We start from the raw sequence: 16,874 nt of genomic DNA on the forward strand, positions 1-16,874 counted from the left end.
ATATACACACCCATGTGCACACACAGGATAGAGATCACATATGTGTGTTCAGATTTCACCTGTGAGTATGGTGACAAGCATGTGTACACACCCACATGCACACACAGGACAGAGACCACATATGTGTGAGCACGGAGACAAGAGCTCTGGGTCTCCAGGAGCTGCCCCACACCACTGGGCTGCTAGATGCTGATCGGGACAGAGGCAGATCTGCAGAAGCGGACCAAGGGCCTTTTAGGAGAAAGCAGAATCCGCTACTCTTCTCCTTCTCCCCAGGTGTGGGCCATCCAGTCTTCAGAGACAACCAGCCCCGGGGGGTTACCACTCACCAGAGGTACAGCCCTCTTCACACTGGATGGGAAAGTCATTCTCTCTAAAATAAGTTCCTGGATGGAGCAAAAGCCTTTGGTTTTGCCCAAAGTTGTTGTCTTTTGCTGGAATTTGGATATTATCAGGAAAACAAGATTAGGGAGGAAAGAAGAATTTAACACCAACATCAAAAACCAGGAGGGAGGGAGAGTGTTAGCCTGGCTCAGGAGAGAAACAAAGAGCCCATTTCAGATTAAGACACCACATGTGAACAAACGTGGGCTGCTCAATCCCTGTATCAAGATGCTCCTCTGAAGTTAGCAAGGAGCAAGGATGGGCAGGGAGGGATGAGGGTGGGGGAGGGGAATACAGATGCACCTTTACATACAGATTGTGTGTTTGAGCCCTGGTGTAGAAAATCTCGCAAGAACAGCCTAGCCTGCATCTCCAGTCTGTAAGGACACATGAACCAGGGCAGTGAAGACAGCGTGTTTAATTGCACTGACATCTTCTGGGTGTAACTGTGGGGGAGCCCCATGTGTAGGTACAGTATTCAGTCATCTGTGTAGACCTCCGCTGTGTGTTCAGCGGCAACCTGGAGTGGACTCAGTACCCCTGGCTTGTGAGACATAAGACCAAAGAGCATTGCAAACAGATATCTCCAAGCCAAAAGAGGATCCAGACCTATGACACAAGATAAAAAGGGGAGAAGGTACTTTGCATGTGGCCTGACCATTGCACTGGAGTTGAATGGCAGACAGTATACACTGGGGTGTTTCAGTACCAGGGCAGAATGTGACTCAGTGGCCTTATAAACCCACCAACCCCCATAGAGGAAGCATTCAATCAGTTTGAGGAGAAAGGGCGGGACAACAAATACCTGCAGCAGGCACTTACTTCAATGACCTGACCTCCCTACCTATCTGAGGAGCAGGACAAACTTCAGATGTTAAATGGGGCCGTGGGAGGGAATCAGATGTGTGGATTTCAACTGCTCTCAAGATGCATGCACAGCCAAGGAGCACACCCTGGACATGGGCCAAAACCAGCCAGGGCTGGGCCAGGCAGAGCCCACGCATCCCCACTGCATTTGCGCCCAGAGCCAGGGCAAAGTGGAGCAAGGCTCCAGCAAGCCCTCGGAGAGCCTGGCTGACAGCCGACTTTTGACCATTCCCACCTCCTGAGCCAGAGCTGGCCAGGCTGTTTCAATTCGGTCACTCTGTAAACAGAGGTGTGGTGACTGAAAGGTTTAAACATTCCTCTCCAGTTCCCAGTTGTGGGCTAAGTGGTGGGAGAAATCGGGTGAACAGAGAAGAGTGGCAAGTGTCTGGCTCAGAGAGCTTCCAGAGAGACTGCACTGGCTTGTCTGGGATGGAGTAGCCCAAAGTGGGGGTCCTCGGTCATCAGAGGAAAAGCGGCTGGGCTGGGCTGGGGCAAGCTGATGACTGGGCTCCAGAAAACATCTTTCACTCAGTGAGATGTTTGGTGGGTTACAGTGCCTCCCACAGAGCCTCTGAGTGGGGTGGCTTGGGGAGCGGAGGGGGACAGACCAGTGGGGTACAGCTGCTCTGCTTACACCTGAGCTGACCTGCTCACCCTGCTTCCCCAGACCCAACTTGTCCCCTCCTACAAACAGGGCCTGCAGAGGACTAAGTACCGGCTCCTGCAGTCAGCACAGCCACTGCTACATTCCAGGGAGCACAGCCTGCAGTGGAAAAAGTGACCACTGATCACACAGCCCAGGGAAAGAGAGGAGGCCACACGACCCAAGCTCCACCCTGGGCAGAGGGGCCGGCAGGACAAGGCGTGACTGGCCAGCAGTTAAGAGCCTGTCGGCGATCCAGAGACACGGAGACGCGCGCAGAGGCCTGCGGTCCTCTGCTGAGTGAGGGTGGGGGAAGGTAAGCTCAGCGCACACCCTTGCAGCCTAATGTCTCTGAGTCTCCATGTTTTATCTATAAAATGGGCATGTCAATCAAAGCAACTTGTATTATACCTTCCATGGATATGCGGCCATTCATGTAAAATTATAATTTCTTGGACTCCCTGGTGGTACAGTGGAGAAGAGTCTGCCTACCAGTGTAGGAGACATAGGTTCGACCCCTGGTCTGGGGAGATTCCACATGCTGCAGAGCAGCTAAGCCTGTGCCCCACAGCTACTGAGTCCTCACGGTCTAGAGTCCATGCTCCGCAACAAGAGGAGCCCGAGGGCCACGACAAACAGCACCACAGCCCCGCTCTCCGCAGCTGAGAAGGTCCGTGGGCAGTGATGACGACGCAGCACAACCCAAATGAGACAAATACCTTTGAAAAACTGTAATTTCTCACTAGGCCGGCGGGTTTCCAAACTATGTACCAAGGCACCCCCAAGGGACCATAGTGAATTCACAGAGGAGCTGCAGGATATTTTAAATTTTCTAGGGAAGCATAGTGATGCTTGTCACATACCTTGCAAAACACGCCTACCAAGTTATTATATTTGGATGTAAATACTTAACAAACGAAACTTTTAGGTATTTCTTTTGATCTGGGAGCAGTGTGAAAAAAGTGACTAAGACGTGAAAGGTGCCGCTGAGTCAGGAAAGTTTGGGAACCTCTTTATTAGGCTCTGAACTCCTCAAAGGCAACGGCCCACTTATTAATCATCTCTGTATATCTGTTCCCCTCAAAAACTAACAAAACTTTCAGCTTTAAAGTTGGCATGAAGTAGGGCCCAATAGACATTTGCTGAATGAATGAATTAAAAAACAAAAAGAATAGAACAGAATGTGTAAATGTAGCCTCTTCATCCACCTCTGCTACTAAAGGGCCATCATGTTCCTGATCTAAACTGCTTAGCAACGTGAGATATCATCTCCTCCTCCCTGTTTAGGAGGCAGAGCTAATCTGCTGTGCTGTTAAAAATACTCACTGGCATGTCCTCTTCGCTCTCTACCCTGCCCTTCCTATAACCACACTGAAAGCTTTGAAGCTGGCTACATGGTGCAAGAGAAGTTGACTGAGTCCTACTCATATCTTCCATGAGTGCGCAATCTGTGTAATTTATCAGCACAGACCCAGCCTGTGGCATTTCCCTTCCCCTCACCCCATCCACGTGCAAAGAGAGATTAAACCACCCCAGACTGAAACTTACTCGCGGAGTCCTCTTCCTCGGAAACGTGAGGTTGAGATAGTGATGAGGAATGGATGACTTGGCCAAGCCGAGGTCGGCGTTCTCTTCATAGTTTTTACGCCAATAATCTGTTAGGAAGTAAAAGTGAGACTGAGATTCGGATCCTGCCACTGCTCCCCCAGTGTTCAGGGGGTGTCACTGAGACCAAGTCCCTCCAAAGTAACTCCCTCATCCCCAACTGAAGCTGCCAGTGGCCTGTGTAGGGAGCTTGTGCCACTCTGTCAGTGACCTCCCAGTGACGAGGGCAGGTGCAGACCAGCCCCATGTGACACCTGCCACACAGGACCCACTCATATACACAGAAAGTGTTAGTCACTCAATTGTGTCCGACTCTTTGCGACCCCATGGACTGTAGCCTGCCAGGCTCCTCCCATTCGTGGTATTTCCCAGGCGAGAACACTGGAGTGGGTTGCCATTCCCTTCTCCTGGGGAATAGAACCCGGGCACAGGGTCCACCCCTATTTAGGCTCAAAGGCAAAGGGAGGGGAGGGGTCAGCCCCAGAAAAGAGGCCACCAGTGTGAAGAGCAGCAAGATGTAGGTGCAGAGCAGAGATGGCTCAGGGGCAGGGAAAGCCTTGTCTGAAAGCAGGTCCTTACCCACAGGCCTCAGAGGGGTGCCCCGGAAGAGCTCGTAGAACTTGGAGAGGTACATGACCATACTGAGCTTGTCGGGCTCCTGGGCCGATGCCATCTCTTTGCCTGTGGTCACTGGGGGGATGCCAAACTCACGCTCCGCCACGTCAAATGCCAGCTGGTTGTTCTCCACAGCGTCATCTTCGTTCAAAGAGTCAAAGTTGCTGGAGAATCAGAATGAAGTGAAGTTCAGGGAGAGGATGGAGAGGGGTGAAGAGCTGAACAACCTCAGCCATAAGGAGCACTGCAGGGGACACTGTTCCTGCTCAGGTCCCTCCACCACCACCCCCGACCCCTTAGCGGGGCTCAGCCAGAAGATGTAGACCCCGTTCTCACTCAGGGAGGGACCAAATCAGATCTGGGCCATGAGAATGTCACTGGGCTGAAAACATAGGAAAATCTATGAGCTATTTTATTTTTAAGTAGTTCCCTTATATTCTTTTCCTTTAAATTACAAAACTAATATGAGCTTCTTGTAAATAAAAGAATCAAGTTATATAAAGTAACAAGCAAGAGCCCTGTCCCCTTCTTGAGGCAACTTCATTTCTTAAAGGCACCAGTTGGGAACCTTTACTAGGTTGCCATCCAGCCTTCTGGACAAATTTGCTCATGGGTGTGAGGTTATACTGCAGTTGATTTTAAAACAACAGAACAGACATATAGTGCTTTTGACATCATAAAGCATTTCCACAAACACAATCCAAACTTCCTAATGACCTTACTATTATTCCCAATTTATAGATAAAGAAGCAAACTCAGAGAAGATAAGGGGCCTGCCCAACAGTATACAGCTAACAGATCTGGGTCTCAAATCTAATTCTTTTGGCTGTAAAACCTCAAACCGGTCCCCAGAATTAAGTCTTGCCTCTAAGTCTTCTTTTGAGGCTAAAACTTGAAGATGCAAATGCTCAAATTTCCCAAAAGAAGAGAGTTTGGAATATAAGTGCAATCAATTCGTGAATCTGAGCCACTTTAGCTCCTCACAGATCAGACAAGCTGCAGGCAGAGTAACCAGTGTAAAGGGAAGAGAACAAACTGAAGAAAAAACTCAAATCCAAAGTATGCGGAGAGAATACTGAACCAAGGATTCTGCACGTAGAACAGCCCTGGGCTCCCTTGTCTCCAAGGTCCCCTTGAGAAGTGAGGCGCTTGCCAGGTCCAGCGGGGCCCCAGACTCACATCAGGTCAGGCCGGAAGCGGTGGATGATGGCACACAGGGCCAGGCCACTGCGCCAGGACGTGGTCAGGTCGGTGACGCTGACGTGCTGGTAGCCCTCGGTCTGCTGCTGGCACCAGGTTAAGAGCTTGCTGGGCCGGATGTCCGACTCTGCAGCAGGAGGAGACGGATAGTGGTGAAGTGCTTTGCAGAAATCTCAGCAGCTGCCCTGGGGAACCCCTCCATCTGCCACCATGGGTGGGGACCAGGAGCAAAAGTATGGAAGTAAGGGGCTGTAGGCACAGGTGCAGCCCTGAGGGGGTCCTATTGAGAGCATGCAGGATGCTGGGACAGGAAGCATGGTCTCTTGCAGTAAAGAGTCCCTAAGACCCCTACTCTGTCCAGGTCCTGGTTAGAGGTCAGGAACATAGGGGTAAGGAAGACATGGCCCCTGTCTATAGCACATTTATCCTGTGGGGAAGACAGACGCATTAGTGGGTGACAATGATGGAGAAGCCAATGCCAGGGGAGCAGGTTTGCTAGAGTCTGGCAGTGCCAGGGAATTCTCCAAAGAAAGAGTCATGGAGGAAGTACATATGAGCTACTTCAAGGAGAGTGTCTAAGACAGAAGGAGGTCTCCAGGGAAGAGACAAGGACTGTGGCATGGCAAAGAATCTAGAAAAAGCTGCCATGTTATGTGAAATGGTTTATCAAAGGGCCAGCAGCAGTGGGGTGTGTGAATGAGGAGGGCAGAGAGGAGTGGCAGGCAGGACACAGGTCTGGGCAGCTGGTGCCTCTTTAAGCAGGACGTGACCTGAGCACAGCTGGATGGACACTGAGCAGTTAGCCATTTAGCCCTCCTTTCCTTTTACACTGAGTACTAGCCTTGTGCCCAGCGCTGTGCCAGGCCCCAGAACCAGTAAAAGAGCGAAGCATGTGGAGCTGGTTATCTAACTGAGGGTCAAGATTTCAGACTGGAAACAGGAGAAGAAAAGCAAGTCCCAGGGAAGTCCTTCCAGTTCACTGCAATGTACCAAGCACTCGCCTCTACGCCACACAGTGATGCTATGGTTGGTGTTGTCCTGTCCCGGGTTTACAGGTGAAGAAACTGAAGGGCAGAGATGAGAGGCACCTGGCCAAGGCCACTGGATCAGAACCAGGCTGCCTGCAGGGCCTGGGCCTCGCCTACCACCCAGCCGGCCTGCTCCCTGCAGAGTTGGGGTCCCAGGAAGGCCTCTTACCTCGCCTGGAGAGGCCAACGGATCTCCTCACTGAGCCCAGCCTCTCAAGAGGATACTGGTGCAGCTCCTTAGTAATGTACAAATGCTTCACCTGGGGGAGAGGGAACACAACTGTCTGCCAGTGCTTCCCCAAATCCCAGTCACAGGGCCTCTGAACCCTTTTCCTCTCTCACTGAAGAGCACGACCTTCTGCAAGGGAACCAGCAACCTGATACAGAGCTATGGCTCTGTTATCCACCCAAACGTGGGGGAAGTCAAGAGTGAATCTAGATAACTGGCTTTTTAAAATTCACACCATTTTTACGCTATTAACTGAAGAGGTCAGAGCTCGTGTGACTCTAACTCAGTGAGAGAAAAAATAGACTCTAGAACCTCAGATGGAAAAGACTTGATATTTGATCAAGTAGATTATTCAAGAGAGCTATGCTCAGCAATGGGCTTCCCTGGTGGCTCAGACAATAAAGAATCTGCCCGCAGTTCAGGAGTGAGTGTGCTAAGTCACTTCAGTCATGTCAGACTCTTTGTGACCCCAAGGACTATAGCCCACCAGGCTCCTCTGTCCATGGGATTCTCCAGACAAGAATACTGGAGTGGGTTGTCATGCCCTCCTCCAGGGGATATTCCCGACCCAGGGATCAAACACACGTCTCTCATTCATGTCTCCTGGATCAGCAGGAGGGATCTTTAGCACCAGTGCCACTTAGGAAGTCCAAATGCAGGAGACTGGGGTTCAGTCCCTGGGTCAGGAAGATTCTCTGGAGAAGGAAATGGCTGCCCAATCCAGAAATGGCTATAGTGGTCCAGTGCAGAATTCTTGCCTGGATAATTCCATGGACAAAGGAGCCTGGCAGGCTACAGTCCATGGGGTCGGTTGCTGGACATGAGTGAGTGACTAACACTTTTCATGCTCAGCAGTGCGTGTGCTCAGTGACTAGCAAACATGTAAATCCATGTACATATGTGGACACACACCTACATGTTCTAGTTCTTTCTGTGGGCTAGAGATGCTGACTCTACCCTGTGGCTTTCCTAGGGAGAGGAGTTGCCCCACCTTTAGGCCAAGAGGCATTGGTGACCTCGGTCCCAGGACTGTGCCAAGATTTTAGGTGACCACCCCTTCCTACCACTCAGAGCACAGTGACCCAGACAGGACTCCAGGCAAGGCCTTACCTGATGTGGCCTGACGCAGTTTGAGTTGAGGTTTGGGTACCGCGTCCCCGGGTCTAACGTATACTGCTCAAAGTTCTTGTTGATGTTCTCTGGGGTCGTTTGAGGTAACAGTCGGTAAAGACTTTCTCTGGAGGGAGGCAGAGCTGGGGTCAAAGATTGCTCTTGCAACCTCGGGCCTTCAGTTCCACCCCTTCCCCCCATCCCCCGCCCCCCTTCCCATGTTCTCAAGAACTTCTTAGATGTATTTGCATAACCCTTCCCAGCAATGCCTGGCCCTCCTGGTTCCTGAGATTTACAAAGCAAGGGAAGGTCAATAGGGTTGGAAGGAAGCAGGAGGGAGCCTGGGAGGTGGTGATGCTGGCCTCCTCCCCTGGGCAGAGGGCAGGGACTCAGCTGGCAGCCCAGCGACCTGTGGTTTTGCTATAACTGCCACTCAGCCTCCTGTGGCTGCTCCCTCATGACCACAGGTCTCCACACCCAAGACCAGCAGAGGCCTGTCCCCACCCGCCAGCCCTGACTTTTCCCAGTCCACCAGCTGTCACAGCCATGTGGCCCACAGCAGAGGTCTGGGAGGAAGCTCAGGATCTCAGCAGCGGAAGAGGCCTAGGAGGTCAGAGCACCCAACCCTCAATAGAGTGGGACTCTGCGCTGCAATGGAGGCTTCCCCTAGACCTCTTCTGGCTCCTCAGTGTCTCAGCAGTGCTGAGAACCCCAACTTCAGGGCTGCCCTGAAAGATGAAGATTTCTCTTTGGCATCCAAGACTTAAGAGCCGGGCCCTAGGGAAGTAGATCATGACAGAGGTAGGTCATTATGGAGGACTTCTCCTCGGGGACACCAAAGGTTAAATCGGCCACATGTGGGAAGGCAGAGAGAGCAAGGTAGGGGCTCCAGATTTCATCCAGCCTCGCTCCCTCCCCTGCCTGAATTTTGACTCGGCCCTGCCTCCAGCTGAGGGTTCTGCTGTCAGTACTCACCTTTCAGCCAGAAGCTCCAGGGGAGAAGTACCTTGGTCCCAGCTTTTCACCATCCATGCAGTGTCAAAGGCTGCCAGGAAGCCGCGGGCACAGCCAGTGCCCATGGGCCAGAATGGCTACAAAGGACACATACAAAGTTCCAGTTGATTCCAGTGATTCCCAGCCTGCCATCCCATTCTATCCAGCACTTGGTGTTTGCCAGGCCCATGGGAGGCACTGGGAGGTCAGAGAGGTGACAGGCACATCCCTGGGATTCACCACAAACACAAGTAACTGTAGCATAAAGTCTATGCAAGGGTGCTATGACATGGAACAGCATAACTGCTTTGGGGGCTCAAAAAGGCAGAGGCAGATTCCCATGCTGGGGGAGGGAGACAGAAATAATCAAAGAATACTTCATAGAAGAGGTACGTTCATGCCAATTTTAAAGAATGGATAGGATTCTGATCTTGATCCATTCCAGAACAGGGAGCAAAGGCTTGGTGGTAGGAAAATAACAGAGCCCGATGGAAGAACAGCCTGTCTGGTTTGGGTGCAGCAGAGAGTGTGGGAGGAGAGTGCTGAGAGAGAAAGCTAGGAAGGAGGACTGGGACAGCAGCAGAGGCGTGCTGAGGGCTTATGCAAGGAGCTTAGGTCAGAGTCTGCACACAGGGATGAGCAAGCATGGATTCACGAAGCTAAGTTCTAACTAAACTGTTCCATGTGCACCCAAAGCATGGTTTGAAATTTGATGCTAACGTGGGATACATGCATCATCATTTTTTGGTCAGTGCTTACATTAAGATAAAAATTTCCCCTCCTGAAAGCATTCATTTAATCTAAGAATGCTAGCATCTGCATATTTTCTGGGAAGAATTTTGAGCAAGGAGGCCATGGACTTTGGGGCCAACACTCCCTTCTTGCTCCTATATGAACTTTATGCTGAAAGTCCACAGAGATCCACAGACTGGAGGAAGAAGTCTCAGGGTCTACAAGCTCTAAGAAGGATGGCCCATGAAGTCCAGACCAGGGCTGCTTAATTTTGTGCTCCAACCAAGAAGCCAGCCTGGAAGAAACCAGAGGGGCAAGGGAAAGTGTTCCTGCCTGTATATAGGCAGAGTTGACGCCTCTGAATTTAGTCAAAAGGCAGGCTCTGAGGCCAGGGTGGGTTTGTCAGAGTCCTGCCAATTGGCTGAGAGCCTGTCCTTCCCCTGAGCTTCAGGACAGCAGATGCTGCTAGTTACAAAAGCAATGTGGGGGGGTCTATCTTCCAGCAGGAAGCAGGGGAATCCAAACGCAGGAGGTACCTCAAGCAAGCTGTCACCCACAAGGGCTACGAGCAGCTGGTGTGACTGCCGCTCGCGCACCAAGGCCGCATTCTCAGAGGCGTACATGGAGGTGAAGTCGAACATGGCCACGTCGGGCTGCCCATAATGGTTCATGGCAAAGTCTAAAGACGGCAGCTGGTAATGGGTGGCGAAGTCTGCAGCCTCGCGTGCGTAGGAAAGCAGGTTGTCCTGGTTCACATTCTCCGCGCACAGCAGCATCTCTGTGTCGATATAGTCCTGGGGGAAAGAACGCAAGCACAGTGTAGCAACTTGCCCTCAAGAGGGCAAGGAGTCATATACACTTCTTTGCAAAAGGACTTGGAATGGATTTGCAGAAAGGCTAATTGAGACAGAACTAGAAAACTGGGGCCCAGGAACAAAGAGGAACCAAACCAGTCATCTGGAACGTTGAGAGTTATGATTAAACATCACATTTGGCTTTGAGCTTCCTGGCATCCAAGGCAAAAGGGAAATGAGATATGTTACAGGGCTTTCCTTATCAGAAAGAAGGAAGCGTAGAAATTCCTAGGGGAGGCAATTTATTCCTGGCACTACATTCTAAAAGAACTATCTGACATAGGAATTTTGACAGAGAGCAGTGTATTGTAACGAACAGTGTAAATAATTGTCCTGCAGAAGTACAGAAGCGTATGTCATATGGCTGGTTCTTACGATAACGTTCAATAAAATTAAAAGACAAAAAAGCAAGTGAGTAGGAGTGATTTTACAATGGACTAAGCTAATGTGGTCCAGAAATGCTGTGGCCAGTGGTCAAACAAGTCCGAAAAAGAAACGGGTAATTGGCATAACTCTCAAACTTTCTCTCCAAGATCAGTTACCCCTTTTCTCAAGAGGCTAAGGGCTCCTCAGGGTCCTGCGTTGCTCTTTCCCACTGGGAGGTAGAGAACCCTGAGCTTAGAGGACTAGGATATCCCCCTGGAGGGACACTGGCGATGATCTCTAGGACATCTCCCAGAGCCAAATCTGCTCATAGTGTGGCTACAGAAACTAAAAGACCACCTTTCCCAAAAGAGGACACAGAACATGCGAATCCCCTGGGGCGCGGGGCAAGGACTAGCGTGTAAGACTAACATGGGCCTTGCGTCAGTGAGATCAGCAGGTCAAATTCCATCTCTGTTTATCGATTGCATTGACTGTAAATTTGGGCAAGTTATTGAACTTTTCTGAGTCTCTGTATTCTTATTTGTAAAATTTGAGTTTGCAAAATGAGATTAACAAAATCTACTCCATAGAACCATGTGAGAACTGAATGAGACTGTGTACATGGCTCCCTAGCCCAAGGCCTAGGAATAGGGAAGTTTACAATGACTGAGATTCCAGTCTGTAATAAATAACAACGGCCAAGCCGCAGTATGTGCTGAAGTGCATCCCCGACACCCCAAGAGTAACAGCATGAGCATTTACAAAGGTCTTAGATGGCACAGCCTCAACCACAAACAGTGACCTACTGTGGTAATTTTCCCAACAGCCATGATTTCCCCCAAATTCCAGTATTTCCACATCCAAACCACGTCAACTAAATTGAACCCAGAGTTGGCCCAAGAGCCTTTTGTTGGGTCACAGCTGGAGCTCCTGTTACTCGCTTTCCTTTCTCATACCTATTCTTAGATCACAAGATCACTCTCCTCCCTAAGGGTATGGGAGAGTGAATGGAGAAATCTCAAAGATATCTCCTCTCCAAAACGTGCCACAAGCACCGTTATGGAGGACTGGGTGATGGATGGATGTGGACACTGTATGATGAAGGTGGCACCGGCGCTGATGCCACATGCAAGACTGCGGGGACCTGGCCAAGGAGCGGCCCCCCGCTGTGCTGGGATGACAGCCACCTTCCCCAGGGCTGCCGGGAGGAGCCAAGGGGCTGGAGGTCCCAGGTGAGAGGGTGGATAGTAGAACAGACTTTTAGGAAACAGGTGAGTACAAGGATGAGAGAAAAAAAGTGGGAATGGGGCTATAAGAAAGAGGGTAGGGCCGAGGAAGGAGAGCTAAATGAAGATACAGGCAGGAGGTGAGTTTGGGCCTCATTTTGCACAGGCCTAGGGAAGATAAGTTGAGTCCTAGACGGAGGTGGGGAGGGAGAGAGGGAGGCAGGAAGCGTGAGAGAAGAGTGGGGAATCCAAGAGGAAGAATAGTTCCCCAAGGTGTGGAGGTGGAGGGAGGCTGCAGCCCAGAAAAGGAGGTTAGGCAACACCTGTCCACTGCTGCAAATGAGGGCGGACTCAGCACGGGGAGACCAGCTGCGACGTGCATCCGTCCACCTCACACTCCTGGCCACCTAGCTCCCTGCTACTGCGGATAAGACCAAGCCTGCATGTTCATAGGTCAGCAGAGGCAGGGGCCTGGAGGGACAGACGCAGCTCAGAGCCCAGAGGGAGGGCTCCTGTAAGAAAAACTTTAGTCTCCCTTCAGTAGTCGCGGGAAAAGGCCCAGAGATCAGCAGGAATAGATGGGGAAGCAGGTCAGTCAGTCATTCAGCAAACATTCACTCAACACGTTATGCATCTCAAGGAAGATGCTGGCCCATGTAGAGACAGGAAAACAGGATTTGCCATTCCTCTGGGAGCAAGTAAAGAAGGGCAATTTAAGTAGACTGGGGTAGATAGGTCAGCTCTCAGCTTGTGCAAATACTATAGAGCTTGGCTGGACACCTGGACTCCATGCGGGACCCCTGAGCCATATGGTGTCTAGTTCTCCCATGCCCAGTCTGACCTCCAATTTCTAGAGATCATGTCTTATATCTCAAGGACCTTCTGCACCAGCTCAGATGGTGCTCCCAGATTCTCTGAGGTAGAAGGAAGGCCTTGATGGGGACAACCATGGGCCCCCAGCTCTTGCAGTAATTATGGGACCAAAGCTCAAAGTTCCCACCCACCTGTGCCACGGCACAGACCCTGAGGGGAGCATGGAGGGGCTTTGGCAATGCCAAAAAATCAAGTCACCATGAGCAACATGTTGTGGCCAGGACAAACACCCTGGGATGACCAGGAGGAACCTCAGCATCCCAGAAGGCCAGAGTTCTCAGCCAGTGACACAGGAACCCTAACTGAAACTTGGCTTGACTCCCCAGAGATGGGCTAAGAAGAACTTCTGTAGCTCCTTCCAAGCTAAGGAACCCACCGTACCTGCACCTTGGGCCCTAAATAGTCCTTCACTATGTGACATAGGCATCCCAATGGAGGAGGTAGTTTTGGGAGGCACATCTGTGGAGCAGAGGGAAAAGGGGGCACGGCCTTACCTCCCCCAGACTGGGTCAGCAGTGGGGCACCAGATGCTGAAAACCACATCCGCTGATTGGGCTAAGCTGGCTTCATTCACTAACCCCCCTCCCATTCCCAGCCTCCTGTCCAGCAACTCAGGCTCTCCGCAAAGCTCTGAGCTGATGCAGAGGAGGCCCAGGGGAGGGCTGGGTTACTAAAGCTGCCCAGCCGGCTGCCAGCACAAGCTGGCATGAGGATAGGCGCATTCTTCTCTGACAAGCGTCAATGAATGGTCACCATGCTGCCTGGGCTACAGGCCGACCCCCTGAGAGCAGGCTGACCTTGGATTGCATGATCCTTATCTTAAGGCCATAGCAGCAGCGGCGGCAGCAACCAGGGCTCTGGAAGGGTTGAACCCTGACCAAAGAAGCTGTCAGCCCAGGGCCGGTCACTCCATGTGCTCTTTCCTTGCAGCCCTGCTCTCTGTATAAGCAGGAAGGTGCAAAAGCAGAAAGCAGAGGCCAGGAAGGACAGCAGGACAAAAAACCAGGTGTCCAAACCAGGCAGAGATGCTGTGGAAGGAATCTACAAGCCTGCAACATGTCTGTGCTCTGCATACATTTAAAAATATATTCCTCTGAACAATCCTTTTAGACAGAAACTATTATTCCTATTGTGCAGATGAGAAGACTGAGGCTCAGAGAAGACAAGCAGCTTAGTCACAGTCCTGAGTTAATACATGGCAGAGCCAAGATTCAACTTGAATCTTCTTGACTACAGTAATGCTTTCTCCCAAACCATGACAATGTGGCCACAGCATGAAATTTACAAGTAAATATGCCCATGTCCCACTAGGACAATGAACCACCATCTGCCTCCAAATTATGTGTGACAGCCCAGAAAAGGAGGAAGTGGTAAATGAAACACATGGTAAAGACCTTCACTGACACTTGGGTGAGAATCTTAGCAACCCCGCAGTCCAGCTGTCTGCAGAAACACCCCTGCCCTTATTGTTAGTGTGGGCTCCTCCATCCAACATTCATGCGTCACCAAGGAGGACTTGGTAGGGGGTGGCGCCTTCCCCTACAGTCCCTCTTCCCCCCCACTCGGACTCAGTTTCTGGCAGAACAACATCTACTCCCACACTCGCTGATGCTGCCAGCCCAGGTCCCAGAGGGAAAGACAGGACTGATACACAGCCAAGAGATAAGAGATACGTACATTTATGATGACACCTTTGTCAAGCAAGCTCTGCTTCTTGGCGGTCATAACAAAATAGTGGGTGCAGTCCTTGTAGTAAACAATGTTCTCAAGATCAATCCCTGAAAAGAGAAGGTTATGGACACAATATTACTTCTTTAGCGCCTACTGTGTGTTAGGAATCCTGCTTTGTCTCATTATAGGTCTCATTATTTATCTGCAAAATATTTGTGTTAGACAAGTTTTGAAGATACAGAGGGCTGGCAAAGATAAAATCAAGTGCCGGAATTTACCCAAGTCAACACAGCCTTCATAGTCCCACAAAGATACTATTTTATTTTTAAATTGAGATATAACTTTGTGCAGGTTTAAGGTGTTCAGCATACTGATTTGATATACATAATGCAATATGATTAAGCCTCTATTTCTTTTAAAACTCACAAAGCTCTTCCGGGCTGTGGACCAGTATTTCCAAGTCAGAGCTGAGCACATGTTGCAGAAAGGCACAGTGCTATCCGTGGCATGGCAGTTAAGTGGCAACAGAACCAGGATTTGAACCACAGTGTGTCTGAATCCAAGTCCCATCCACTGTTTCCTCCATGTGAACAGAGACACAAGAGCTATGTGAATTCTCCAAAGATTAAGAGACATTTCTACCATCCTCGTGTTACGTGTGAAAACCCAGGTGGCTCTGGTAGAGCAATTCAGAGGACTGGGTTGTATCTTTTTGGACTTTCCATCACCTGCAAAAGACTTTTTAGGCTCGGTTTCTCCATTTAAAACAATGCCATAAAATAACAGCTTAGCTCAGTGTTTCTGAAAGGAGGATCTCTAGCCAGCAGCATCACCTGAAGACTTATTAATGCAAATAACTGGGGCCTGACCCCAGCCTACCGAATGGGAAACTGGGGGGTCTGACCAGCAATCTGTGCTTGAAAGAGGCCTTACAGGTGATTCTGATTCACTCTCAAGTTTGAGAACCACTGGTGTGGCTTCATAGGAGAAAAAGGAACAGGTTTAAGGCAACTTAGCAGTTATCACAGAGGCGTGCTGGGTAACCATGGAAACCCCTTTATTACTCTTAAATAGGAAACAGCCATCCATGCCTAGGGTCCCCCAGAGGATCCAGGAAATTCACTGCTGTCACTCTGTGAGGGCATTGTTGTCGAAAAACGGCCAAAGGTGACGACCGCAACAAAGTGTGAAGGAAGCTCATTGAAATATTTGGAAAAACACACTCAACATCCTGTCATAATTTATATTTGGTGGTTTGTTTATTGTCTTGGTTTTTGAGGGGAAGGGAGGGCTGGAGAATTCTTAAATCATTCGAAAGGGCATAATATGCTGGGAGGAAATACTAAAAAAAAAAAAAAAAATGCCACCGTGGTGACACTCAGAAGGTCATGCAGTGGACACACATCACTGTGGCCAGTGAGAGGCGGAGTCCGGCTCAATAACTAATCCCGTTCCTAGAAAAGTACCTTACAGAAGTAATCCAACAGCAGTTTTATCAGTAACAGTAAAGTCCGCAAACTTTTACCGTAAAGGGCCAGAGAGTAAATATTTTGGGCTTTGAGGGCTATCCGGTCTGTGTTGCAAGCCCTCATGGCACCAAGGTAAACAAACCAGCCTGGCTGCATTCTGATAAACTTCTATTGATGGACAATGAAACTTGAATTCATAACTTTTTTATTTTTCCCTTAAATTTGCTCTTTTGATATTTCTGCAGCCATTTAAAAATATTAAAATCATTTTTAGGTTGAAGGCAATACAAAAATGCATGGCAAGTCATGGTTTGCCAACCCCTGGTTTAAATGCTTCAGCAGTGAGTGACAATATATTCACTGCATGAGCTACTCCAGACAAACCTGACCGTCAGGAGGACTGGGCACAATGGACAACATTTAAAATGTGATGCTGAATTAGAAAAGCAGAATAACAGTGTTGACACTACGGTGAAAGCTCCGGCCATGTAGAAAGTAAGGATGCCAGTGGAGAATTACCGAAAAGGACTACATGAAAATGATTGTTCTTGTGCTAGGTAGTGCTGGGTGTTAATGATTTATTTTTAGTATAAAAGTTTTATTTAACATTGTTACACTGCCTTTTCAAGGAGACATATATATTTCAAAGTCAGGTTAAAAAGAAAGGGAAAAAAATCTTTAATTTTACTCAATTGGGAACAGGAGTTTCACCCTTCTTCTCCCTTACCCTGCATGATTTTTTCTCCACTATGCTTACAGACCACCTGCCATGTTAGTCATTGATTTGCCTATTGATGGTCACCCCCCACCCCCACAACACCTATAGAATATAAACTCTGAAAGAGGGATTTTTGTTTGTTTGCCAACCCCTCTATTTCATGTCCTTGGAAAATGGATGGTAGGTGTTCAATAGATATTTGTTGAGGAAATGAATGAGTCCTTTCTTCAAGTCCCACGGTTGAGAGACAACCGATGCCCTTGGGTGTCGTGACCCATCCTCCATATCCCT

The 16,874-nt window shown here is 49.6% G+C and overlaps 1 protein-coding gene across 23 annotated transcripts in view; it reads right to left on the reverse strand.

Moving 5' to 3' along the window:
* MICAL2 (microtubule associated monooxygenase, calponin and LIM domain containing 2) overlaps positions 1 to 16,874 on the reverse strand; it is a 240,883-nt gene that overhangs the window by 117,605 nt on the left and 106,404 nt on the right. For all 23 annotated transcript variants that reach the window (XM_060399889.1, XM_042233046.2, XM_042233047.2 and 20 more), the window contains 8 exons: positions 14,403 to 14,503; positions 9,943 to 10,200; positions 8,657 to 8,772; positions 7,682 to 7,808; positions 6,512 to 6,602; positions 5,294 to 5,441; positions 4,079 to 4,278; positions 3,443 to 3,549 (listed from right to left, as the gene is read on the reverse strand). In XM_060399889.1, the coding sequence (XP_060255872.1) occupies positions 3,443 to 3,549; positions 4,079 to 4,278; positions 5,294 to 5,441; positions 6,512 to 6,602; positions 7,682 to 7,808; positions 8,657 to 8,772; positions 9,943 to 10,200; positions 14,403 to 14,503 (1,148 nt within the window). The remainder of the gene's footprint in view (positions 1 to 3,442; positions 3,550 to 4,078; positions 4,279 to 5,293; positions 5,442 to 6,511; positions 6,603 to 7,681; positions 7,809 to 8,656; positions 8,773 to 9,942; positions 10,201 to 14,402; positions 14,504 to 16,874) is intronic.

This window comes from Ovis aries, chromosome 15 (genome assembly GCF_016772045.2).
Source record: "Ovis aries strain OAR_USU_Benz2616 breed Rambouillet chromosome 15, ARS-UI_Ramb_v3.0, whole genome shotgun sequence".
Lineage (NCBI taxonomy): Eukaryota > Metazoa > Chordata > Mammalia > Artiodactyla > Bovidae > Ovis > Ovis aries.